The 27138-nt window shown below is 43.3% G+C and overlaps 1 protein-coding gene and 1 non-coding gene across 2 annotated transcripts; both read right to left on the reverse strand.

The window, feature by feature from the left end:
- Positions 1-14067: 14067 nt before the first annotated feature.
- Positions 14068-14261, reverse strand: LOC113598397 (U2 spliceosomal RNA). The gene has a single exon (XR_003419058.1). It is a non-coding gene; the product is annotated as a U2 spliceosomal RNA (small nuclear RNA).
- A 3505-nt stretch (positions 14262-17766) lies between these two features.
- On the reverse strand, positions 17767-18832 carry LOC106982106 (histone H2B type 2-F). The gene has a single exon (XM_053214724.1). It carries the CDS (start codon positions 18680-18682, stop codon positions 18302-18304), a length of 381 nt encoding a protein of 126 aa, XP_053070699.1. The 5' UTR covers positions 18683-18832; the 3' UTR covers positions 17767-18301.
- Between the last annotated feature and the right edge of the window lie 8306 nt (positions 18833-27138).

Below are 27138 nucleotides of genomic sequence, written 5' to 3' on the forward strand. Positions count from 1 at the left end.
TCCATTTTGACAAGAGAACGAGCTTGATATTCCTGCGAATGTCCTTTAACACCGTATCAAACTGAGCTGTTTATGATGCAAAATGTTCTCTCTCCCTCTACCTGTAAAGGAGAGGGAACATCTTCAGTGATTCTAGATGTACTTTTATGAATAATGAAGACTTCCATTTTAAGGTCAGGCTTTGGAATTTCACTAGTTCACATTAGAAGCAAAACACAAGCCTGCTAAAAATTGTAGTTGCAGAAATCAAGAAATGGATCCATAGAGGGGCATCTGGGTGACTCAGTCAGTTGAGTGTCTGACTTGCGCTCAGGTCATGATCTCGCAGTTCCTGAGTTTGAGCCCCACATCAGGCTCTGTGCTGACAGCTCAGAGCCTGGAGTCTGCTTCAGATTCTGTGTCTCCCTGTCTTTCTGCCCCTCCCCTGCTCAGGCTGTCTCTCAAAAAATAAATAAATGTAAAAAATAAATAAATGGGTCAATAGAATTTTACTCAATAATGATGAAACAAGAAACACGCAGCACTTTGTTCTAGAGTCTCCACCACCCCCTACTGTCCTACATATGGATTGCTTTACTCACTGACCAGCGCCTTTCTGGAGTGTGTGCACCCACGGGGATAGCTGGTGTTCTCGCAGGTACATTGGCAATGATAGCTTTAAGGGAATCAAGCTCCCAACTGTCAACTTCCACACAGGGGCTTCCATTGTATTGTGCTGCCTAAGGACATGCCCTCTGTAAGTGTGTGAAGCTACTTCTGCTTTTCCACATACTCTTTCCCACACACCCTTCACCCAGTTTGCAAAAGAAAGGTATCTTTCACACCCATCCCAAGTCACGATTCATTGCCTTGGGGATAAAAAAAAAAAAAAAATCTCTTTACCAGAGACAGAGGCACTATAGACCAGTGGTAGGTTTTTGTGTCTCTCTTATACTTACGAGTATTAAGGACAAAGCTAGGTATTAGAGATAAATTTGTTGGCCCATGTTGAGATATTCTGAATCTTGGTGTATCGTAAGAGGTAAAGCAGAATTGATGACACTTTTCACGCAAAGACCTTGCCTCTTCTTTATTATTAAAAAAAAAAAAAAAAAACCAGAAGAATGAAACTAGACCACTTTCTTACACCATTCACAAAAATAAAATGGATAAAGGACCTGAATGTGAGACAGGAAACCATCAAAACACTAGAGAAGAAAGCAGGAAAAGACCTCTCTGACCTCAGCCACAGCAATTTCTTTCTTGACACATCCCCAAAGGCAAGGGAATTAAAAGCAAAAATGAACTACTGGGACCTTATCAAGATAAAAAGCTTCTGCACAGCAAAGGAAACAATCAACAAAACTAAAAGGCAACCAACGGAATGGGAGAAGATATTTGCAAATGACATATCGGACAAAGGGCTAGCACCCAAAATCTATAAAGAGCTCACCAAACTCCACACCCAAAAAAACAAATAATCCAGTGAAGAAATGGGCAGAAAACACGAATAGACACTTCTCTAAAGACATCCAGATGGCCAACAGGCACATGAAAAGATGCTCAATGTCGCTCCTCATCAGGGAAATACAAATCAAAACCACACTCAGATATCACCTCACGCCAGTCAGAGTGGCCAAAATGAACAAATCAGGAGACTATAGATGCTGGAGAGGATGTGGAGAAATGGGAACCCTGTTGCACTGTTGGTGGGAATGCAAACTGGTACAGCCACTCTGGAAAACAGTGTGGAGGTTCCTCAAAAAATTAAAAATAGACCTACCCTATGACTCAGCCGTAGCACTACTAGGAATTTACCCAAGGGATACAGGAGTACTGATGCATAGGGGCACTTGTACCCCAATGTTTATAGCAGCACTCTCAACAATAGCCAAATTGTGGAAAGAGCCTAAATGTCCATCAACTGATGAATGGATAAAGAAATTGTGGTTTATATACACAATGGAGTACTATGTGGCAATGAGAAAGAATGAAATATGGCCTTTTGTAGCAACGTGGATGGAACTGGAGTGTGATGCTAAGTGAAATAAGCCATACAGAGAAAGACAGATACCATATGTTTTCACTCTTATGTGGATCCTGAGAAACTTAACAGAAACCCATGGGGGAGGGGAAGAAAAAAAAAAAAAAGAGGTTAGAGTGGGAGAGAGCCAAAGCATAAGAGACTCTTAAAAACTGAGAACTGAGGGTTGATGGGGGGTGGGAGGGAGGGAAGGGTAGGTGATGGGCATTGAAGAGGGCATCTTTTGGGATGAGCACTGGGTGTTGTATGGAAACCAATTTGACAATAAATTTCATATATTAAAAAAAAAAAAAGGTTTAGCTCTGGAGGGAGAGTCCTGAGAGCAAGGCAAAGAGTGTAAGAAATAGTGCACCTTATGTCATCTAGGCAACAAACTCATGCGCAGCCCTATACCTGATTTACTCATCTGTGCATCAGGCTGTGTAATAGGCTGGCAGATGTTCAGGTAACAATTCCTTCATCTGAGCACCTGAAGCCAACAGGGTTTGGTCATTTATTCATGCCACACCAAGGTCAAACCAGGAGGCTAATGGGGGGGGGGGGGAGGGCTTGCAGGAACACTGTCAGCAGTTGTGTGGAAGCTGAGAGCATGGAGCATCCCAAACCAGGAATGCAATGCTCCAGCCCAGAAGTGACTCAGACACTTCCACCTCACTGGTCAGCACTAGTTACTCAGCTCCATTCAACCACAAAGAGGATGTAAAATTCTACAGAAGCTGGAAATACTGTGCAAACAGCACAGACGCTAGCGCATAGAGTTAAGATACATAAAAACACTCTGGGAATTGTCAACCAGCTTTAAAGAGCAGTCCCCCTGCATTTTCAGTATTCTAAGTAAAGGGAGAGGGGGAATAGTTCATTCACCCAATTTAGTGTTTCTGTTTCATATTCTGCCTGATTTCAAAACAGCTGAAACCTTTTACCTCTAACCCATCACACTACAGCTCCTAGAAAGTTGGTTTTACATTTTCTTGAACAATTTAGAATTTTTTTTCGTTAATTTTTACAAAAAAAAAGTACTGCACACTGTATATCTGTGTTCACATTTTCACTCGGTTGCAAACCTGCTTCTGTCACTCCTCAGTCATTTCCTGTTCCTAACTGGCATGTGTTAGTAGATTCTACTGTAAAGCAGCATCTTAAAGGTCCCGAATACACTTTTTTTTTTTTAAGTGTTTACTTTTGATGGAGAGAGAGACACAGAGCATGAGCAGGGGAGGGGCAGAGAGAGAGAGGACGACACAGAATCTGAAGCAGGCTCCAGGCTCTGAGCTGTCAGCACAAAGACTCACCGGGAGGGCGGGGGGGGGGGGTGCTCGAATTCACAAACTGTGAGATCATGACCTGAGCCGAAGTGGGAGGCTTAACCAGCTGAGCCACTCAGGCGCCCCACGAATATACTACTTAAAGCTCTACATTCAGTTAATGGCTAGAACCGGTTCCTGAATGGACAGACCAAGGCAGTAGTTGCGGTATGGGCCGCTCGCTCCACCCTGTGGCCGCCTGTGCACATTGCTACTTTGGCTCGTCGTTCGCTTTCCACAACCTGCCAGACCTGGTAAGAGACCTCAAGGCTTCCCCAGAGCCGACAGGGGCAAGAAATGAGCTCTCCAGTGGGTCGGCGGCAGCGGCGGCGAACAGGTGGCGGAGAGCACGGAGTCGCGCGTGTCCGATTCGTCCCGGTACCCAGAAGAGCACCCAACTCGTGGGCGGTCCCCCAAAGGCCAAGCACTTGTTTGCTCTGGGCTGGTACCTGCAAGAACCGGATTCCCGCCTGGGCCCGGTCGTCAGCGGCAGGAAGTACGGCGGCACACCAGACGGCGGGGGTTGCGAGGCGGCTTCCTGGAACTGCGTAGCTGAAAAATTCCTCCGGGGCCGCGGCGACCCGCCCGCTCACGGACTTGGCGTGGCGCCACCCCGCGGAGAGGAGGACTTGGGAGACCGCGGGAAGGGGCGGGCGTTGACCTGCCCGGAGACCCAAGAATCCAGGTGGCTGGAGCAGATGGCTACCGGGAAGGAGCAGGTGGGGAGCCAATGAATGACCGCCGTTCAGTCAAACACAGATGACTTTCCCAGCAGAGCCAGGAAGGGAGCCTGGGCTGGCAGAACCCGCTGGGCGGTGGGCAGTGAGCCCCCAGGTTCTTCAAGGGCTCCTCTGAAATGCATTCGGCAACCACGGGGCTTCACCCAAAGGCCTTTTCTGTCCTGGATCACTAGAGCTTCCAGGACGGAGAACACTGGAGGAGATTGATGCAGCCGGCAGGGAGGAGGGTGGCAGGTGTTGGGGAAGGGAGGGAAGGTGTTCTTTCATCCATCTCAGACTCAGCAGGGACAATACCCAAGGGTCTGCTGGACCTTCCAAGTCTTCCATCCAAGAAGCTCTGGGGCACATCCTATGATCCCCAGGGTTTACAGAGCTAAGTAGGACACCCCAGAGGAGACAGTTATGGAGCAGAGCAGGCAACTAACTGGTTGTGAGGAGGGTGGGTCAGTTGGAGGTCGTTTTTCATCTTCCAGGTTCCATAAGGAAAGCCCTAAACTTATTTGAGCTTCTACAGGAGTTCAGGCCCGTTCCAGAACACTCAGAGTGTTCCTAGCTTGAGAGGAATCCCTAAAGTGGACGACTGGTTTGAGGTAAAACAGGAACAGTTGGGCCCATTCTATGTCTTTCCTAGCTGATGTGAGAAACAGAGGCAAAAGAAGAAAATTTCCTTATAACTTACAGTCCATTGGCAAGTCCTTGAGACAGGCAGAGTGACCTTCCTCTAGGAACTCAACTGCCTCTATGTTAATACTTTGCTAAGGGCAAAAGGCAATCTTGGCCTAACATTATCCCACCCTCCAGGATCCTGCAGGTCTACCTTAACATATAAAAATTCCTTCAGAAACTCCCTGTATCTCTGCCCCCGCGCCACCCCCCACCCAGATATATGTTAGCAATCATCCTCAAAGCATATGGCCCCCTGATCTACATCTGAAGGGGCTCATGACTAAGATTTTATTGAAAGTAATAAATGGCCTTTTCCTAACCATAGGTCCTGGAATCCTTGCTTCCAAAATTCCTTAAGACTTATGCTATCCCTAGCCCTCTCCCAACTTGAGAGTGTATAATCAGTCACTCTTCACAACCCCAAGCACGGCTTTTTATGCACATGAGTCCTGTCCCTGTGCTTTAATAAAACTATCTTTTGGCACTGAAGATGTCTCAAGAATTCTTTCTTGACCTTTTGCTCTGAACCCCAACACTTCCACATCACTTGCTACCACACTGGGGAGAAACCCTAGAGCCTTCTGGATTTAGGAATCTCCCCAACCTTCATCCCAGGAGTCCAAGGTAGCCAGACCTGCCCGAAAACCAGATGGAATGGAGTCACAGCTGGCAATTGGCTGGAAGGTGTTCAATAGTCCTGAATGCCACCAGGCCAGTTAGACACAGACCCCAGGGACAGTAAGGACGGCACAATAGTGGAAGCAAGGAAACCAGTTAGGAATTTAGGTGGGAGATAATGGTAGTTTGGATTTACAGGGAGCAGTGGAGGTGTTGAGAAGTGGTCACATTTGGAATATATTTTGTAGGAAGTGTCCTCCTCCCCTCCCCCCCCCAGCTTTATGATTGATTAAATGTGGGGAATGTGGGGAAAAAGAGGAGTCAGAAAAACTAGATTTGGGCCTGAGCAATAAACTGATTCCATTAACTGGGAAACAGCAAGTTGTAATAGAGGAGAGAGGAGTAGCAAGAAGCAAAAGTTTTGTATTGGACATATTAATATTCCTGTTTGACATTTAAGTGTAACTTGAAAAACCAATGGAATATGAATGGTGCTCAGAGAACAATCCTGGGATAGAGCTAAAAATTTGAGAATCATCATATATATGTTGTATTTGGAGTCATGGGATTAGAAAAGACAATGTAAGCAGAAAGTACAGATAGAAAAGAGTCTAAGGCTGAACCCTGGGATGTACCAAATCTTAAACATGTAGAAGGCTTGGCAGCAGAGGATATTGACAAGGAATAGCTAATGAGATAAGAGGAAAACAGAGAAGAAAGTGTCTCAAGAAAGAAAGAGTGTTAAACTATGTCAAATTCTCCTAAGACTATTATCGGATTTGGAGTGGGATTGCAATAAATATGTAGATTTGGGGAGTGAGGGTGAGGGAGAGATACTGACATCATTACAATACTGACTTTACCAGGGTGCCTGGGTGGCTCAGCTGGTTAAGCTTCTGACTCGGTTTTGGCTCAGGTCATGATCTCACAGTTCTTGAGTCCAAGCCCCAAGTCGGGCTCTATGCTGACAGCTTGGAGCCTGGAGCCTGCTTCGGATTCTGTGTCTCCCTCTCTCTCTTCCCCTCCCCCAATCAGAGAGAGAGTCTCTCTCTCTCTCTCTCTCTCTCTCTCTGTCAAAAATAAATAAACATTAAAAAATTAAAAAAAAAAAAAAAGAAGAAGAAATTGTGGACAGGGAGCATGTGTTAAAGGGAGAGTTTCCCAAACCTAAGTGAGTTAATGGAGACAGAAAATCTCTAAGGAAGGCCAATCGGTCTATACATTCCAGAGAAATAAGCTCCCCAAATGTGGTTCTGAGAATATCCTCTTGAGGAAGCTGTGGCATAATCTCCAGTGAAACAGCTCTGGGGTCTGGCTGTGACTGAAGACCATTTCTTCTGAAAGGGCAAGAAATGGCTTTATTGGCAATGGGTTTATAGGTTCCATATTTATTTTAGAAAATAATCATTTCCTAACTTGAATTCAATCACATCTTGACATTTCACAGGCTTTGGGCCTGATAAACTAGAATTCAAATCTTAACCCTGCAAGGTTAGCTCCTTGAACTGCAATTTCTTATCCCAATTACGTTTCATTCCACTGTGAAATCTATATTGTGGCCTCATAGTATCTAACTTTTATGGGTTAACTTTATTTACCAAATACTTTTTTTTTTTAATTTGCTTTGTACAGGTTATTTCACTTAATAGTATCTGTTTCCGTCACTGCCTCATAATATTAGCAGCTGGCTTTTCATTTTTTTCCATTATCTTGATCAATTTGCATAAATATTGTCTCTTCCCTCAGGGTCTGGTAAAACTCTCTTGACCTGGAGTTGTTTTTAAGAGTACATCGTTGCCCCTCTTTTCCGTTTCTCCTACAGCTATTTTTATTCAGTCATTCTACCTTTCTTAGGGCAACTTTGATCACTTGTATTAAAAATCTAATATTTTGTCTGCATCTGCAAATATATGTATCAAAATACACATACCACTTGGAATATCTTCTGCATCCAATGTTGCTGACATATTGGTGTACTTTTTCTCTTTCAATGTTAAATTATCAAAGGGTTAACCCTTTAATTTTCCTTCAAAGAACCAGATTTTGGTTTTATTGATGAATCCTATTTTGGGGAGTGAGGAAGTATGGTTGATTCGATTCATTTCTGCTACTTAAAAAAATTTTTTTAATGTTTTTTTCTGTTTTTGAGAGAGAGAGAAAAACAGAGCATGAGTGGGAGAGGGGCAGACTCAGAATCTGAAACAGGCTCCAGGTTCTGAGCTGTCATCACACAGCCTGACACAGGACTCAAACTCAGGAACAACAAGACCACACCAGGCTGAAGTCAGATGCTCAACCAACTGAGCCACCCAGGTGCCCCTGCTCATTTCTGCTTTGAGCCTAACTTATTCCCCTACTCAACTTTTGTTGTCCCTTTATTAGTTTTTACGGTAAAATCTTGCTTTGTTATTTCTAATAGTGCTCCTTTTCTCATAAATGCATTTTAAAGCTCTGAATTTTCCTCTGTCCTCTTCTTATAGGTTTTAATATAGCATGCTCTCTTTGTTATTATAATTGGATGCTAAAAATTATATCATTTTTATTTTTATATCCTCCTTAGCCCATGTGCTTTTCCCAAAAGTATAGATCAAGGAGAATATTTTTAGTTATATCTTTGCAAATGATTAGTGTATGTGTCCCCTATGGTTTCAACTTTTTCAACACTCATTAAGGTTATGTCTTCTCACATGTGGTCAGTTTTTATCAGTATTTATGTGGCTTCAAAATGTACATTTTCTACTTTGGGTACAAGATGGGGTGGGTGTAAGTATAGCTCTGACTAATTGTGTTAACCATGTTCTTCAAATCCTCTATATCCTCAACAAGTTTTAGCCCACTTGATATGCCAATTCTGGAGACTGCTTTTTCCCACTATAAATGATTTGCATATATTAGTCCAAAGATTTATCTGTTATGCCCCTTTCCCGCCTAAATACACCCCCTGGTCATGATACCATGAAAGACATTTATTTTCCTCAGAAAATAAAAAGTTTTCTTACCTTTTTTCTCTAGGCCAAGGATTGAAATTCAAATGTTACCTTGGTTAACTTTCCTGCTAATCCCACAACTGTGTTCTCTACACATACTTGCTGTTTCTGAAAAAAAGATATTCACTTAAGAATAATTTCTATTGCCCAGCCCCTTGACAGTAATGTGAAGAAAATTATGAACAGGATGATTCAAACACTTAAAAAGATATCAGAGGAGGGGTGCCTGGGTGGCTTAGTCGGTTCAGTGTCCAACTTCAGCTCAGGTCATTATCTCGCAGCCCGTGAGTTCTAGCCCCACGTTGGGCTCTGTGCTGACAGCTCGGAGCCTGGAGCCTGCTTCAGATTCTGTGTCTCCCTCTCTGTCTCTCTGCGCCTCCTCTGCTCACGCTCTGTCTCTGTCTCAGAAATAAATAAACATTAAAAACAATTAGAACTCCACCAGCTAGAAACTAAGACTTACACAATGCTCAAACATCATTGCCTTCAACAAAACAAAAATGAAGCGGATGTCTTTAGGTATATTCTGTTCTCCTGAATGTTAAAAACCTGGATGTCAAAAGAGCGATATGGATTTCTCCCATAATCACCTTCTGGTAGTTTATGATTACTGCACTTGATCATGTGAAGTAACAGAGATAATTTGCTCCTTATTTTACTTCATTTCACTAATTTGCATTCTCCATTTTTTGCCACAAGATTCCTTCTTCTGGAGGCCTGGGACTGTTCAAGTCCCACGATAATCTCCAACTCTCTCCATCTCTCTCTCAAAATACTCAACCAATCCCAAGCCACTACCTCTTTACTACCTTGAGACAGTGGGCCAGCATCTAAGTTTGGTCCTCAAAAGTCAAGTACTGGAGAACTGCTTCAGCCCTATTGGTTCCCTCCTCTGCTCTCTGTTTCTGGCTTTGGCCATCTAAGCAAAGTTCCTTGGATTGGTTGATAGTGAGATTCTCTCTAGATTCTTGTACCTCATTTTAGTACAATCATCTGAAATAAATCACCTATTACATAATGTGTTGTTGGCCAAAGAAAAGAAGCCTTGAGATCTCAGAACTATCATCTGCCTTGTTCACTATTTCTTGGACTGTAGTTAAATAGGACAGTCTTCCGTGGCACCTGGGTAGCTCTGTAGGTTGGGTGTCTGACTCTTGATTTCAGTTCAGGTCATGATCCCAGGGTCATTGGATCCCAGGAACCCCCGTGGCCGGCTTCTCACTGGGCATGGAGCCTGCTTAAGATTCTCTCTGGGTCTCCCTCTGCCCCTCCCCACTCATGCTCTCTAAAATAAAAATAAGAAAGTCTTCCTTATATTCTTGGGAAAACTTTGGTTCCCGAATAGGTGGCAAAAACAAGAGTTTCATCCTGAAAATACTGAGAGGGAAAATGTGAAATACTTTAAACAAGCAGAAATGATCAACTCCTAAGTCATCAACCTGGTTCCACAAGCTCATTTTAAAATTTCTAACTTAAACTTTTCCTGGGGTGCCTGGGTGGCTCAGTTGGTTGAGCGCCCAGCTTTGGCTCAGGTCATGATCTTGTGGTTCGGGAGTTCAAGCCCCGCATTGGTCTCTGTGCTGACAGCCCGGAGCCCGGAGCCTGCTTCAGATTCTGTGTCTCCCTCTCTCTGCCCCTCATCCCCTCAAAACTAAATAAAAACATTAAAAAAATTTCCCAAATATTTGCAATTCTCCTTTCTGTTATAAGGTGTGTCCTTCTCTGTGCTACCTGATAGTGTACCCTACATCATTTTTATTCACTTGGCTTACTCCTGTGTTAAATTCTCAAAATCCAGAGGTTTCAACTCAGAAATCGGAAATAGCAAGGGAGTATTTAATGAAAGTATTCCATTTTTCCTGAGAGCATTGATGGGAGGTATTGTAAACATCATCTGATTAAAAAAAAAAAATATTTGTCAGATAATTTAGGTCTTTATAGAGCACTAGTAACAGACACTATGAATAAGGTCTTTTGTTTTCTAATACATGCTTTTTTTTTTTTCCTATCAGGACACAGCAGACACTTGAAGGTTCTACAGAATCAAAGGACCAACAAGTAAATTGTTGAATTGCCTTCTTGGGTAATGGTTTAGAACTCCTAGAAAAAGGAGTTCTTGGGGCTCCTGGGTGGCTCAGTTGGTTAAGTATCCAACTCTTGGTTTTGGCTAAGGTCATGATCTCACTGCTTGGGATTCTCTCCCTCTCTCTCTCAAAATAAAGAAGTAAACTTAAAAAAAAAGAAAGAAAGAAAGAAAAAGAAGTTCTTACTGCTCCAATGCAAGATCCTTAGGGAAGGGACTCTCAAATCCCTAGGAATCTCTTAAAGCGGTGCTTGTTAGGAAGGGAAATGTGCTTTGGGGGTACAATGGTACTTATGCAGGAAGTGCCTTCCTACCCATACTCACAGTGAGGGAAACACTGATCAAATATTCACCATGTTCCAGCCCCCCTACTAAGTGCATACAATACATAATCTCATTCAGTCTTCATGACAAGCCTAGAAGGTAGGTTCCATTATTTTTCTCATTTCCCAGAGAAAGAAGTTGAGGTTCAGAGGAGGAAAGAAACTTTCCCAAGGTCATATAGTTCTTGGGGGGAGGGGGGGACTGGGACTCACTGCTAATGCTCATCACTACAGGAAGCTGCCTTTTCAGCTAGTATCTTTGACTTTACTATAATCAGTTTGCTGTAAGGGGTCCATGGCTAGAGACAAGAGAGTGGACTGTGACAGGATTCCTGATACAGAGCTCCTAAAACTCTTGTAATTTTCTGGGTAATAGGGTGTCAAGAACATCTTTTCTTGCATCTGGTCTTTGACCCGGGTTCTTGACACAGAGCTCCTAAATCTCTTGGCATTTCCTAGATAATGGGGAGTGTCTTTTGTCTCATGAGATGGTTTTTGGTGGGCTCCTAGGTAGCTTCAGGATGGAGGCTGGTCACCAGAAAGGCTAAACTTTGATTAGAAGCTTGGAACGTTTAGCCTCCCCCACCCCCCATCCTCGAGGGGAGGAAGGTGTGGCGATTGAGCTGATGATCCCATCGTGTCTACTTGATAAAGCCTCCGTAAAAATCCCTAAACTGTAGGGTTCAGAAACCACATTTCAAGAGAGTGGACACCACAACTCCACAGGGACAGACACTCTAGCACTCGGGACCCTTCTAGATCTTGCCCTGTCTTCATCTGGCTGATCATCTGTATCCTTTCCTAGATCCCTTACAATAAACTGGTACATATGTTTCCCCGAGTTCTGAGACTCATTGCAACAACTTATCAAATGTGATGAGGGGGTGGTGGGAACGCCTGATTTGTAACCAAAACTGACAGAAGTGTGAGTAACCTGGGAACCCACTACTGTGATTGGTGTCTGAAGTGGGGGGCAGCCTTATGGGACTGAGCCCATAATCTGTGGTATCTGTGCTAAATCCAGGTAGAATTGCTTGGTGTGGAAAACCCACACATTTGGGGGCCAGAAGTATTGAGAGTAGAGGAAATGGAAGTTTTCTTCCACCCTCTTACTGCTTCTGAACTAGTATAGGTTAGTATAAATATCCAACAATTTACACTGGCAAACTTCTAAACTGCTTTGTGGACCATGGTTGTTAACAACCTCCCCTAGACCTTCACTCTGTGTTGTGCTGTTCCCGATTTAGAGAGCAAAGGATTTCAAACTCAGTCATTTTTTGTTACATCCAAGGCTGGGAGCTCTGCCATCCCTTTCAACCCTTCTCTCTCATCAATCTGCTCATCCCATAAATATTTACTGAGCACCCACTATATTCCAGATACAGTTCTAAGTGATGGGGATAGGGAAAGAAAGAAAAAGACCTGCCTTCGTAGGACTTACTCTAGGAAGGTAAGAGGAGAGTCAGACAATGGGTCAGAGCACAGCCTAAATTACTGTAACAAATCTTTAAAAAACAAAAACAAAAACAGTGGCTTAAAGAAGATACAAGTTCATCTCTTACGTCATAGTCCAGAGCTAGTAGCGTAGTTCAGTCATCCTTATCACAAGATTTCTGTTTCAGGGTCCAAGGTGGTTGTCACAGTGCCTGCCGTCATCTTTGCAACCAAGCCAGAGGAGAGGGAAAAAAGGTAAGGGCGGCACATACCTATTCCTTCTTAGGGCACAAACTTGAAATAATATAGAACAGGAGTGCCCGTTCACCCCTCATTGGCCCAGAACTTTGTCTTATGGACAAACCTAGATACAAGAGAAGCTGGTAAATTAACCTTTAACTGAGAAGCCATGCACTCAGAAAGCACGGAGTTACAGTAAGCAGGTAAGAATAGTTTTTATGAAGGGAGCACCTGGGTGGCTCAGTTGGTTGAGCATCTGACTTTGGCTCAGGTCATGGCCTTGCAGTCTGTGAATTTGAGCCACACGTCGGGCTTACTGCTGTCAGCCTGTCAGCACACAGCCTGTTTTAGATCCTCTGTCCTCCTCTCTCTTACCCCCCTCCCCTGCTTGTGTTCTCCCAAAATATAAATATTTTAAAAAGCAAAGAACAGTTTTTAGGAGTAGTAGACTCTGATTCAGTAATAAACAAACACATTATTCAGATGATACATGGAGGAAAATTAAGCAAGGTAGGGGAATAAAGAGTATTATGAAGTCGGAGGAGGAGGTGGGCTTATCTTACATAAGCTGGTCAAGGAAGTCCTCACTGGTAAGACGGTAAGGGACCCTTTGAGAAGAAACCCAAAAGACATGAGGAAGCCAGTCGCCTAAGTATCTGGGGGGACAGCCTTCCCAGAAGAGGAAATGGCAAGTGAAGGGCCCGGAGATAGGCCGCCTGGGTGTATTCAAGTAAGAACAGAGAGACCAGGGAGTGCAGTGGAGCAAACAAAAGGGAGAGCAGGAAGACATGGTAGGTGGGCCATCATAAGGATGCCACCTTCACTCCGAAGCCATGGTTGGTGCAGGGGGTGGTGGGGAGGGTGGTAGGGGGTGGTGTTCAGATGGGGAGGAGAGCGTGGGAGTAACAGGATCTGACTCACGTTTCAAGAAGTTTACACCGGCTGTTTTGTGGAAAACAGAGAGGGTAGATGGCAAAAGCAAGGAGACTGGGCAGAAGGCCGTTGCAACCACCCTGGGCACCTGGGGAGGTGGTGGTGGCTTAGGGCATGGGGCAGTGGCACAAGTGTCAAGGTGTGGTTGGAGACTTGACACATTTTGAGTTAACGATATTTTCTGATAAATCATAGGTGATTGAGAAAAGGTTTGTTATTCACTCACCCTATTATCATCACCCCCAGAAAGAGAAAATTAATCTCACAGGGAACAAGAAAGTCAAATTTCTCTCAAGCCACACTGTGGTGAACAAAGCTTCAGCAGGTTTGAAGGGTTAGGAGCCAAGAACAATGTGACTTGAAAGGTTTTGTAAGCAGGAGGAGAAGCCAGAACTTTTCAATATAAGGACATAAAATAGTCTGTGAAAATAAAAAAAAATTTTTAAGAGATACATTAAAGGTGAAAGGAAAATGTTACAACCTGGATGAGAGGTGCACAATTAATGACCTCTAGTCACAGAATATAGAATGATGGAGAATTTCATCTACCAAAATCAGATGATTAATTGAAAGAGGTTGCAGTGAAAATTGAATAAAGCTGAAACTTAAAAAAAAAAAATCCCAGAGGATACTTAATATATTCGTTGCAAACAATATTCCAGCTGAACCTTATGTACTTGGGAAGGAGGGCACCTATAGAGCCCCATCACCTACACAGGTGATGGAAATGATCCTCATGGAGCTTTCCTGAGCCCTCCAGCCAGATGCAACCTATCATTCTCCTTAATTGAGAACATTTCCTTCTTCCCCCTCTTTTGGGAAAAACACATTTTGCCTTGAATTATAATTATCTGTATACTGATAAGAAGAGATACTACACTTGATCTTAGCCAAAAGGCCGAGAAGCGATATATAATTATCTGTATACTAGTGTAATTCCCTCTAGCAGATGTATTTACATCTTGTTACCCATCTCACTGCTTTGCTGATATGTTCAATATGGAGATTTGATCACACACGAAAAGAAAACACGACCCTGCTTTTACTTTTCAGAAGTTTGTTGATGTTGACAGTACGGGCTCTAGGATATTTTACCAAGTTTTCTATTTTTACCAAATCATATAGTGGCTCAACAATAGTTACGAAATGTGAAAACAATCTTCAATAATATCTAGTAATTCCCCAGTCTTGTTCCTTCCTTGCTAAAGATTGACATTCTTTGGAGATGTCTGGCTGGCTCAGAAGAGCATGAGACTCTTGATCTCGTGAGTTTGAGCCCCACGTGGGGTGTAAAGGTTAAAAAAAAAAAAAAAGATTGACATCCTTTGATAACTCCCACTTTATGCCCCCCAAATAGATCTTAATTCCCATCTGTTGCCCTGTGCTTAAATTATAGTCATCCAAATTTAAATATGTTGACTCTTAGATCACTTTTAGGAAATGCATCGTTTTAAAATGAGATATTTGTCTAAAAATGATGGCAAGGTTAAATTGTCATCTTTTAAGTTTATATAGATACCACAATCCATTCACCAATCCTTAAAATGATGACTAACCAATCTTTTTTTTTTTTTTTTTAACATTTATTTTTGAGAGAGAGACAGCGTGGAGTTGGGGCAGAGAAAGAGGGAGACACAGAATCTGAAGCAGGCTCCAGGCTCTGAGCTGTCAGCACAGAGCCTGACGCGGGCTCGAACTCATGAACCGTGAGATCATGACCTGAGCTGAAGTCAGACACTGAACCTGAGCCATCCAGATTCCCCATGACGAGCCAAGCTTAATGACATTTGACCCGACCCAGACCGAGACTATTTCTACATTTGCAATGCTCACTGGATCTGATATGTAAAGCTCCTTATCTTTAAAAAAAAATTTTTTTTTTTTTTTACATTTATTCATTTTTGAGAAACAGAGTGAGACAACGCATGAGCGGGGGAGGGGCAGAGAGAAGGAGACACAGAATCCGAAGCAGGCTCCAGGCTCTGAGCAAGCGGTCAGCACAGAGCCTGATGTGGGGCTCAAACCCACAAACTGCGAGATCATGACCTGAGCCGAAGTAGGACGCTCAACCAACTGAGCCACCCAGGCACCCCAAAGCTCCTTATCTTAAGACCACAAACTTTTTTCATCTTCTGGAATGCATCTCCCTCCTCACCCTTGTTTACAAGACTGGAAACGCAACATCTAAACTAGGTTGAAAAAGCTCCAGTCTAATCCTGTCCTTTTGGCTACATAGATACATTGGATGAAGGGGAGCTATCAAGCGCAGTACTCTATCTGCCCCTCTTAGGAGTTTTTAATCTCCAATTGTTGTTTTAACTGGGTCAGTAATTATTATAAAAGTGTTTCAGGTTATAGGAGCAAGAAACATTAGGAAAAAGTAGAAGAAAAAACCTTATTGGAGTACATGAACTTACCACCTTTAGGTCCATTTTCTGGTGTTCTGTGGTCTGGGCAATCAGTCAACAAATGTTCATCAAGATGCTATTTTATAATGGGCACTGGAACAGCTTTTGTCAGAGATCCCAAGAAGGATTTTTTAAAGAAAGTAGACCCTGTCTTCTAATAGAAGACAAACACAAGAAAATGTAAAAACAACGAAAAAGAAAGTAAGGAACAGGGCTCCACAGTTCACAAAGTTACAGTTAATTGCAAATTCATTGTGCAAGGAATAAAGCCTTAAGCACTGAAAGGAGAAAGACTTCCTGTGAGCTATAATGGGATGGAAAAGCTTCAAGGAGTGAGATTTGAGGAAGATTTTAAAGAACTGTGGAAAACCTGGGTGGTTCAGTTAGTTAAGCGTCTGACTTCAGCTCAGGCCATGATCTTGCGTTCCGTGGGTTCGAGCCCCACGTGGGGTTCTGTGCTGACAGCTCAGAGCCTGGAACCTGCTTCCGATTCTGTGACTCCCTGTGTATGAGCGGGGACTCACACACACACTCTCTCAAAAATATTTTTAAAAATTAAAAAGTTTAAAGAACTGCCAGGTTGACAGGCTTTGAGTAGTCGAGAGGGCAACGGAGTACCACAGTTTAGAAGGACCACATAACAAAAGCACAAAGAGGACCTTAAGAGGCACTATAGGACAGTGCGTACAGCATTTGGGCTATGCTAGAAAGCTGAGGAAAATGAACAGCTGAAGAAGGAAAGTTTGGGGCAGATGGCAGAAAGCCTTTAGTTTCAGGATAAGGAGTTGGGGCTTAATCCTTTAGTCCTGAGTGACTCATGATAGCTTCTGATCAGGTGAGCCAACTGATAATGCTTTAACAACTTCAAAAGACCATGAAAAACATGGTCACTAGTCCTCTGGGACTTCAGGATCCTAGGGGAGGAGACCAGATAGGGTCTCTGATGGTTTGAGTAGAAGGCACACCACCCTGGCCTTTTCATTTAACTTTTCCTACGGTAAGATGTGCTGCATAATGATTTCCTTTCTTTCACTGGGAAATTATAATTCTCAGTGAGTCATTCCTCTCGCCAGGGGAAATGACTCAGAAAATCTTCATTTCCCAGTGAAAGAAAGAAATCCTATATAGCCCATTTTATGTAACTTTAATTGGATGTAAATTTGAACTCTTACATTATAAAATTCATTTTAAGTGCAAACTTGTCAATTCCTTAAAGTTTATCAATAATGGCCTAATTTCAAATCTTGACAAATGAATCTGAAACTAAGATTTTTCCCTTTAACTTAGGGTAGGTTTTACTGGGCAAACATTCACCAGCCTGGCCAGATTGGCCCGGTTATGCAAGTTTTGAACTAAGGGATCTTTAGAAAGCCATTTTATATGCTAACTGTGGCCATTTGCACATCATGCATTTTTTTTTTTTTAAATAAATGCACCTGAGAACACCAAAAACAACTTCCCCAAGTTCCCACCTCCAACCTATCAGGAAATTCAAGGAGAGGCACCTGGGAGGGCTTAGCAAGCAGCAAAGTGGCTTTTATAGCTAGGAAATTGTTACAGAAGACAAGGTCCTTGCCCTGGAGAAGATCGTTTTCCTGTGGAGGAGTGTAAGCAACCACAGCAAATCTGTGTTCTTCTCAGCTTTCACCAAGAGCAAGAACACGCGCTAGGTGGTGGGGCTGAGGGAAGGTTTGACCCAAATGAGAATTAAATCCTGATGGAAGGGAAGTCTGGGAGCTTGGTCTACCAAATACCACAGGAGGACTGAGGTTACAGGCCAGGCGAAGTCTTGGCTGTAGGCACAGTCCTGTACATTAGGTTAGGTTTCCCGGCATCCCTGGCCCTTACCCACTAAATGCATTAGCATTCCTCCCAAGAGAGGATTTGTCTGTAGGTATTACAAAATATCCCATATCCCACAGGATGGGGGCAAAAATCTGTACCTGATTGAGGTATGGGGCTAGAAGGAAACGAGGGGAGGATTGCTAGATCAGAACTACAAAGGGCAACAGACTAAAGCAGACTTTATTGGAAACCATTTGTGACAAACGCCTAGAAGCGTTTGTTACAGATTGGAACTAAGAAACAGTGGGAACAGAGAGCTATCTGTATACTAAGGAAAACAAACGTCAGCTGGCCTAAGTTTCGTGTTGACATACAGAGTTAATAAAGTAGAACAGCACCCCACCGCCAGAAATCAAAAAAACCCAGAACTGCATCAACTTTGCTTACTGTTACCTGTACCTCAGTTTCCTCTAGAAGTAGGCAGAGACCATTTTGAGGACGAGTTTTGTTACCAGAAGAGTCGTGCCACTAGGGGGACACCACCGCACTATAGGAGATTCCAGGTCTTAACCAGGGCAAGCTTGATCAGTCGTAACCTAACCCGATGCCCAAATATTTGAGACCACAAGCCCACCCAACCTAAAAGCCACCCAAGCGCTTAACAAGTGTGGACAGCCGCTTCCTGTGACAAGTTAAGTGGCTCTGAAAAGAGCCGTTGGGGTAAAAGTAGCGGTTCTGTTGCGTCCTTTGCACGCCCTTACTTCGAGCTGGTGTATTTGGTGACAGCCTTGGTGCCCTCGGACACGGCGTGCTTGGCCAGCTCGCCGGGCAGCAGCAGACGCACGGCTGTCTGGATCTCCCGGGACGTGATGGTCGAGCGCTTGTTGTAATGCGCCAGGCGAGAGGCTTCACCGGCGATGCGCTCGAAGATGTCGTTGACGAACGAGTTCATGATGCCCATGGCCTTGGACGAGATGCCGGTGTCCGGGTGAACCTGTTTCAACACCTTATACACATAGACGGAATAGCTCTCCTTACGACTACGCTTGCGCTTCTTGCCGTCCTTCTTCTGCACTTTCGTAACAGCTTTCTTAGAGCCCTTCTTGGGAGCGGGAGCCGACTTCGCTGGATCAGGCATTTTTGCTAGAAGAAACGCCACACAGCCGAAACGATCCGGACTACATTCAAGCGGCTTCGTTACGCGCTACTTATAGAGCCCGTATGCAAATGAAGGCTCGCATAGGACTGCATTTTTATTGGTTAATTTCCAACAAGGTCGTCATACAGGGGTGGAGTCTATGCAAATAATAGCTTCTGCTAGCGCTTCCTTAATGGCTATCAGAGCAAACGTCTTCTTAGCCAATTGAAATGTTCCGTTTCAGACCAACCAATAAGTTACGTAAAAGTATAGTTCACCTGTTTGGGGTGTTTGGGGATGGTTATTACTTTTCAGTTGTACTTGCATACGGAAAAGATCCGAAGTGCCCATTTCTATTTTTGCATCACTTTACTTCCTACACTTTGTGGAAATTTGTTTTGCCTTTGGGTTTCGGAGCAGTAACAAACATCTCAAAAAAACAAAACAAAACAAAAAAAACCCAACCCATCAGGAATTTCCCTCAAATTCCTATTCGTGTTTGCACTGCCTGTCTTATGCAATAGGGTATTAGATATTAGATCCATACAACTCTTAAGACACATAAACCAGGAAAAAGGCTCCCATTTGCAAACCAGGACTTACATCCAGCTTAGTCTTAACCGTAAAATCTAGTTGAAAACCCAAATCCCCAACCCGGCAGTTATCACAAACCCACACGACCTCCTTCCCGCTTCGTTTCTATATCCAGATTCGTGCTAACGCTTTGTACGAGTAGCGTGTTAACGTTACAAACGACTAGTAGAGCAGAGTCCACCCCCTTGCAAGTTTTTCCTCAAACTAGTAAGGCTGACGCTGTAGACTAACTCAACATATGTAAAAGCTTAGGCAAAAGCGATCTAAGCCCAGCTTCAGCTGTTCCCTCTAGTGCCTGTCAGCCGACCAAAGTTCAGACATTGTGATCTTCCTACCCACCATGTGCGAGTTTCCCCTCATCCCTCTACCCAAAGCACCAGTGCACAACAGTACACCCCACACCAGGTGAGATAGGCGACACAGCTACTCCTCGTGAAAACATGGGTGGCTCTGAAAAGAGCCGTTAGGTGGTCCACTTAAAAGCACAGGCCTTAAGCCCGCTCCCCGCGGATACGGCGAGCCAGCTGGATGTCCTTGGGCATGATGGTGACGCGCTTGGCGTGGATGGCGCACAGGTTCGTGTCCTCGAACAGCCCCACCAGGTAGGCCTCGCTCGCCTCCTGCAGCGCCATCACGGCCGAGCTCTGGAAGCGCAGGTCCGTCTTGAAGTCCTGCGCGATTTCGCGCACCAGCCGTTGGAACGGCAGCTTGCGGATCAGCAGCTCGGTGGACTTCTGGTAGCGCCGGATCTCCCGCAGGGCCACGGTGCCCGGCCGGTAGCGGTGCGGCTTCTTCACGCCGCCCGTGGCGGGCGCGCTCTTGCGGGCCGCCTTGGTGGCCAGCTGCTTCCGCGGGGCCTTGCCGCCGGTCGACTTGCGGGCGGTCTGCTTTGTACGGGCCATAATGCCTTACTGACTTTATTCAAGAAGTACTAGGCAGTCATATTTATAGACATAGCCTCCTCTTGATTGGACCAGAACGGTTAAGAACTTCCAGACTTGTGATCTCATTGGCTAGATTTCAATCCTTTTTTTTACTCGGGTAGATTATAATGCTAATCTCTTTCCCTTATTACTTCATCTTTCCGTACTTTTTTGTAATTTTATCGGTCACAGATTTTTTTTTTTTTTAGGCCGTTCCTTTAAATTGATGTCACTTTTGTAAGAGCAGTTTTGAAAGTGTTTTTGCAAGCTTGGGATTCAGGTTCCTTCGAAATAAAAGCGTGCCTTCCCATGAACTAGGTTTCAGTCTACATTTCTAGTTGAGTTACTGTAACTCCAATACCACAGCTAACATTTTGCGCCTCACCCTCTGCTAAGCGCGTTAGTTGCATTACAGTATGACTGGGACTCAAAACAATATGCAGTTGAAAGAACCAAACACTGAATTTACCTTTACCCAACTTCGGAACTACGCCGAAGCCCTGGGCTGATCACCACCGACTTGCAGTGTAGAGCCTTGAGCCTTCCCCCTTTCTTTAACCTTTTCACCTTGGAACGCGCCTCCCTCCCCTCAATGGCCAATTAGGTCCAAGAGACGAAACGCGTCTAAATCAGGGAATATAAGACGAGAAACGTTATTTTCTCCTTTATAATGGTGAATAGTTTCTAAATAGTCAATTTGCTGGTCGGTCAGATTAAAAGCTAAAATAAAGTTTCAAAGTAAACAAATTACTTGTTGATTACGGAGTTACTAACATATTTTCTTCAATTAAGTAGTTTCATCTAAAAGTTTCACCTGAAAGTTTCATCTTTTTTATTCTCTATAGAGAAATCGAAGATCCTCTGCTTTTCAGTTGTTTCATATGCTTTGTAGCATTGCTTGGAAAACTGCATGTCATGAAACAAGTGATGTAAGGTTACCAATGCTTAAATTGGTGAATACTTAACATAAAAATTTTAATCGTATGTTTATTCTATTGAAAAAGCCTTGCATCCAAACCTTTAGTAACTCACACCTGTGAACAAAATCAAGCCCAAGAAGCTTAAAACTTACTTTATGGTGTCAATATGAATTACCATCTTCCTGTTAGGGGCAAGTGATTTTGAGGCGATTTCCTGAACACTAAATAACTTAGAAACTTTGTATCTACAAGAGTTCCCATCAGCAGCACAATCTGCTCTAGGGAGACCTAAGATGTCTTGCAAAAGTGTTAACTGATGTGAACAACTGTTACCCCTTCCTGTGGCCAGTTTGTGATAATGACTAACACAGAGAGAGCACTACTTGGTATTTAAAAATTCTTCTGCATACACTGCTTCATTTAATCCCAACTCTGTGGAGTAGATGTTACTTTCCTCATTTTACAGATAAGGAAACTGAGTCTCAGAGAAATTATGGCTTGTCCTGGACAAGTAACAAGGCCTGCATAATATTCTAAAGGAAAAGAATGGAATTATAGTGGATTTCCAGTTTCATCAGCCTTGGGGTACATTTTAAAGCAATGAAGAATTTTCCCATCATGCAATCAAATGACTCAATGTTTCTCAAACTTCTCCACTGAACTATTCCCATCAGAAGAGGAAACTACCAAGGGGGGGGCGGGGGGGGGGGGAGTCTTGGATGACAGCCCAAAGCAGCCTACACAAGTGTCAACATTTCTTTGCAGTGTTCTTTTTCAATCTATGTACTCTTGGCCCCGGTGTTCATTTAAATAAGAAAAAGATTCTCAAGCTGTTGTTAGGGAGGACAAACTTTGCCCTACCCCTCAAGGTTTTTTGGCTGGTCTAAGAATTAAATTGACATGAGACAGATTAACAGGAGAAAACTATAGAAGAATATGAGGCCCCCCAGGCAGTTCAGGCTTATGTGCCATCCATAGCTAACAAAGGGGTTGAGGTCTGGGACTGCAAACAGAAGGAAGACAATTACAAGAAGATGAACATGAGTAAAAGTTTGGTAAACAAATGTTTGCTGGGCCAGATAGAAACAATGGAGCATAGAAAGGGATTTTAGCAACTAGACTTTGCTAAATTCCTTCCTGTCTGTCACACCTAGTTCGTATTATACAGTAGTTCTCTATGGTGATAGCTCCCCTCCTAGAGCAGGTCCTCTATCTAAATTCTCTTATGCAATTAGGAGGGAGGCAAAAAGAAAAACTTCTTGAGTCTTCTGCTTCTTAAAAATAATCGGCCTAAAATAATCCACATACCAAAGAAACATATTTGGAGGTAGCAAAATTTTGCTCCCCTACAATGTATATTCATATAGAATCCAATAGTCATGGGGTGTATTTTCTCTTTATAATACAGAGAATCAGAAAATTCCAAACCTCTTCCTCTGGCGTTTCTCAGAATAGAACAATCTGTTATTTACAGATGCCAAAGGCAGACCACTCCAAGATGGGCCACTTTGGCATGAAGATTATTTCAAGTTAAAAAGTGATCAAAACCCAGCAGATTCAGGAAAAACTGTTTACCTGAAAAGAATTTCTTTAAAACAGTTTTTTTTTTAATTTAAAAAATGCTCAGTTTTGAGAGGGAGAAGGAGAGGTGGCGGGGGGGGGGGGGCCGGGCAGAGAGAGAGAAAGAGAGAGAACCCCAAGCAGGCTCTCCCTGACGTGGGGCTCAAACTCACAAACCCTGAGATCATGACCTGAGCTGAAGTCTGGAGGCTTAACTGCCTGAGCCACGCAGATGCCCCTGAGAATTTAGATGGAAGGCGTGTTTCAGGATGAGAGCTACCATCATAGATGGTCTGCGTGACTTCCCTGTACATACCAAATTAAATTTTATTTTCTCTGTTAATCTGTCTCATGTCAGAGTAGAAGGTAGGTCTGGGTAGAAGGACCTTGCAGGGGTGATTGCTGTGAGTGTTCTCAACACACTACTCTATCAGAAGTAAATTGACGAGCCAGAAGAACCCGTGCTTTGCTGCAGCTGTGGGGAAATGGGGATTCTTTTTCTCCTACTGATATCTCTGAAGTTTCTTTCACTAGAAATAATAAGAATCTGCAGTTTCCAGACTGAGCCCTGAAGTTTCATTATGTAGTACTGAGAGAGGGGAAATAGCATAAGAAGCCTAAAATTTGCCATAGGAAATAAACATGTAAAAGAAAAATGTAACGTTTTGTGTGTGCGTGTGTTTGTTTTTAGTACAAAAGTAATGGACTAAATTAAAATACACGTTCCTGGGGCGTCTGGGTGGCTCAGTCAGTTAAGTGTCCAACTTCGGCTCAGGTCATGATCTCACTGTTCCTGAGTTCCAGACTCGCATCGGGCTCTGTGCTCACAGCTCAGAGCCTGGAACCTGCTTCTGATTCTGTGTCTCCCTCTCTCTCTGCCCCTCCCCTGCTTGAGCTCTGTTTCTCTCTCAAAAATAAAGAAACATTTAAAAAAAATTTTAACTACATGTTCTGGGAAGACAGTTTGTGTTTAGTCTTTGATTACAAGTACCCCCACGGGTTCAAATACCCCCAAGATGAAACTGAATCTTTGGTTTTTTGTGGGTTGGGTAGCCCATGTGCCTGATTTCCTTTCATCTTTTTAACAATTTTTTATTTTATTTTATTTATTTAATTTGAAAGCAAGCACAAGTGGGGGAGGGGCAGAGAGAGAGGGGGACAGAGGATCCAAAGCAGGCTCTGTGCTGACAGGCTGACAGCAGAGAGCTCAAACCCACAAACCGCCAGATCACCACCTGAGCAGAAGTTAGACACTCAACTGACTGAGCCACCCAGGTGCCCCTGATTTTTAGTTTTTAATTTTAAGTCCAGTGTACTTAACATACAATGTTATATTAGCTTCAGGTACACAATATAGTGATTCAACAATTCCATATATTACTCAGTGCTTATCAAGACAAATGTACTCAATCCCTCTCACCTATCACCCACCCCTCACCCACCTCCTCTCTGGAAACCAACAGTATGTTCTGATTTCCAGGAAATAGGTAGGGGTCTGTTTTTGGTTTGTCTCTTTTTTTTCTCTTTGTACATCTTTTTTTAAGGTTTATTCTGAGAGAGAGTGAGTGGTGTGTGTGTGCTCGCGTGCGCATGAGAGCAGGCAAGGGGCAGAGAGAGAGAGGGAGAGGGAGAATCACAAGCAGGCCCCACACCATGCCATGAGGCTCAAACCCATGAACAGTGAGATCATGACCTGAGCTGAAACCAAGAGTCGGCGCTTACCCAACTGAGCCACCCAGGTGCCCCTCTTTGTACGTTTGCTTGTTTTTTAAATGCCACATATGAGTGAAATGATTTTCTTTCATCTTAAGAGGTCAGGAGCCCTGGACCAAATTCAGAAGCCACGGGATTTTGAGCTTCTTTCCTCATCCCATTCTGAGATAAACTCATTCCTTCAACATCTTGCTCATTGGATAAAAACTCCCCCCACCCTTTTTTGGGGCGCCTGGGTGGCTCAGTCGGTTGAGCATCTGACTTTTTGGCTCAGGTCATGATCTCATTGTCCATGAGTTGAGCCCCTCGTCGGGCACTGTGCTGACAGCTTGGAGCCTGGAGCCTGGAGCCTGCTTCCGATTCTGTGTCTCCCTCTCTCTCTGCCCCTCCCCGCTCATACTCTGTCTCTATCTCAAAAATATATAAACATTTTTTTAAAATTAAAAAAAATAATAAACATGAAAAAAAAATCACTTCCCCTTTTTACCTTAATACTACTGTTTATACTATACAGTGAAGGGTAGCATATGGGAGGAAAAAGTTTTCCTTAGTCCTCTTAGGGTCCCTGGCTGAGTCTGAAAGTCAAACCAACAAATACAGAATAACAGGAGAAGAGCACACAGTTTTATTTAACGTAGGTTTTATGTGACACAGGAAACTACATAAGGAAATGAAGACCCAAAGAAACAGACCTGAATATTTTTATGCTAGGTGTGATGAACTGTGGGCACTCATGTAGAAATACAGTAGGTTACAGAGTGTGAGATAAGTTTAATACACCAGGGGAAGCAGCAAGGCCTGTTTGTTAAGATTCTTCTGTATGTCCCTTTGTCTTTAGAGATAAAGATGTTCCTTTCTTCCTTATCTATCCCTCTAATCATATAGAGAAGACACAAGAGGCTTTTATGACCTGTTTTAGGGAAGAAGGCTTTGGGGAAGGGTCAGAGTGACCTTCCTGCTTATGTCCTTTTCTCAAAATTTCTGACTTAAAATATTCAATATTAATGTGCCATGTTTTGGGGCAGCATGTCCCAAACCCCATCAGCGACAGAATATGCCACCCCTAAATTATGTCACTTTGGCATAAGGATTATTTTGAGTTGAAGGCACTTGAAAAACAGCAGGTGCGAGAAGTTCTCTGACCTCCATTTCCTTCCTGAAAACAGGAGATCCCCCCCCCCCCGCCCCCCGCCCCCAGGGACGAGGTCTTCCATACACCAGGAGGAAAACAACATTGTTTTCACCAAGGACAGGGAGTTGAAGCCAAGAGAAATCTGCACAAACAAACCTTGTTAAACTAACCCTGATCTTCCTCGTTCTTTTTCCTCCATGAACTGCCCTAGCCAAAGCGCTTTCACCTTGTGACATTTTCATGATTTACTACTCTCTGTCCAATTCAATATACAAGCAGTCAACTCTAACTGCTTCTTTGGATCTTCATTTCCTCATGAGAGCTCCCATGTCAAGTAAAACTTACAGTAAATATGTTTGTATGCTTTTCTCCTGTTTATCTGTCTTCCGTCAATCATCAGGCCCAGCCAAAAACTCTAAGAGGGAAGAGGTAAATTTTGCCTCCTCTACAGCAGATTTCAGTTTGAAGCGGTTCAGAAGATACCATTAGTTTCTGCCATATATTTCCCAGTCACTGTCCCACAACTTACTGTCTGTAGCCCAAGCCCCTCTGTCTGGTCATATTCCCAGATTTTATTGTTCCTTGTTTTTAGAAGCATGTATAACCTTCTGGGCCTCACAGCCTTTTTGGGTCTTCATTTTCCTTCTGAAGACTCCTGTGTACACATAAAAATATTAAAATCCGTATGCTTCTTTTTTCCTTTTTGGTCAGTCTTACATGAGCTTAATTCCTAGTCCAGCCACAGACTCTAAGAGGGAGAAGGAAGTTTATACCATGTCTGGTTTTTCCAATGCAACACATCCCAATGGAATGCAGTAGACTCAAGGAATGTTCACAGTATTCTAAAGCTATACAGATGAAAAGTATTTTTATTCCATTAACCAGTCTCATGAGATTTAAGCTACATAGTGCAAGAATTTTAAAGGTTATATTTATTTATTTTCAACAGAAATGACTTGTTTTGTTTTTATTAAAAAAAACTTTTTTAATGTTTTTATGTTTGAGAGAAAGAGCACGAGCAAGGGAGGGGCAGAGAGAGGTAGATACAGAATCCGAAGCAGGCTCCAGGCTCTGAGATGTCAGCACAGAGCCTGATGTCGGGCTCAAACTCACGAACTATGCACGGGATCATGACCTGAGCCGAAGTCGGACAGTTAACCCACTGAGCCACCCAAGCGCCCCTGTTTTGTTTCTTTTTAATGTTCAGGCTGCAGATGTTAGCATGATGCTATCCTTGATTTATGGGGAAAATTAGAATTGAATGCTCACAACTCAACTAATATACAGCCTGTCTGTAAAAAAATAAAGAAAAAAGGCTATTTTAAAAATGTATCTTCTTTCTCAACATTCCTTTCATTTTTGTAACCAACATCTATTGTGAATCCCAGGGTGTTGGTTTAGACAAGCGATGCCTGGTGAACCCATTCAATGAGCAGAGAACAAGGTGTATGGCTGGGGAAGAAGGAGAATGAATTCCCTCAGTCCCCATTAGAGTCACACCTTTGAGCTTTGAAGTTTAATCATTTTGAGATTTCTGAGTTTAAAATGACTAAAGAACAACCAGGAGGATCTATATGCCTTGGGCCTAGAAGTCTGATAAAGATACAGTACCGG

Source organism: Acinonyx jubatus, chromosome C1, assembly GCF_027475565.1.
Source record: "Acinonyx jubatus isolate Ajub_Pintada_27869175 chromosome C1, VMU_Ajub_asm_v1.0, whole genome shotgun sequence".
NCBI lineage: Eukaryota > Metazoa > Chordata > Mammalia > Carnivora > Felidae > Acinonyx > Acinonyx jubatus.

Excerpts from the sequence above, each read along its gene's own strand:
- LOC106982106 (XM_053214724.1), bottom strand. The coding sequence starts at position 18,682 with ATGCCTGATCCAGCGAAGTCGGCTCCCGCTCCCAAGAAGGGCTCTAAG.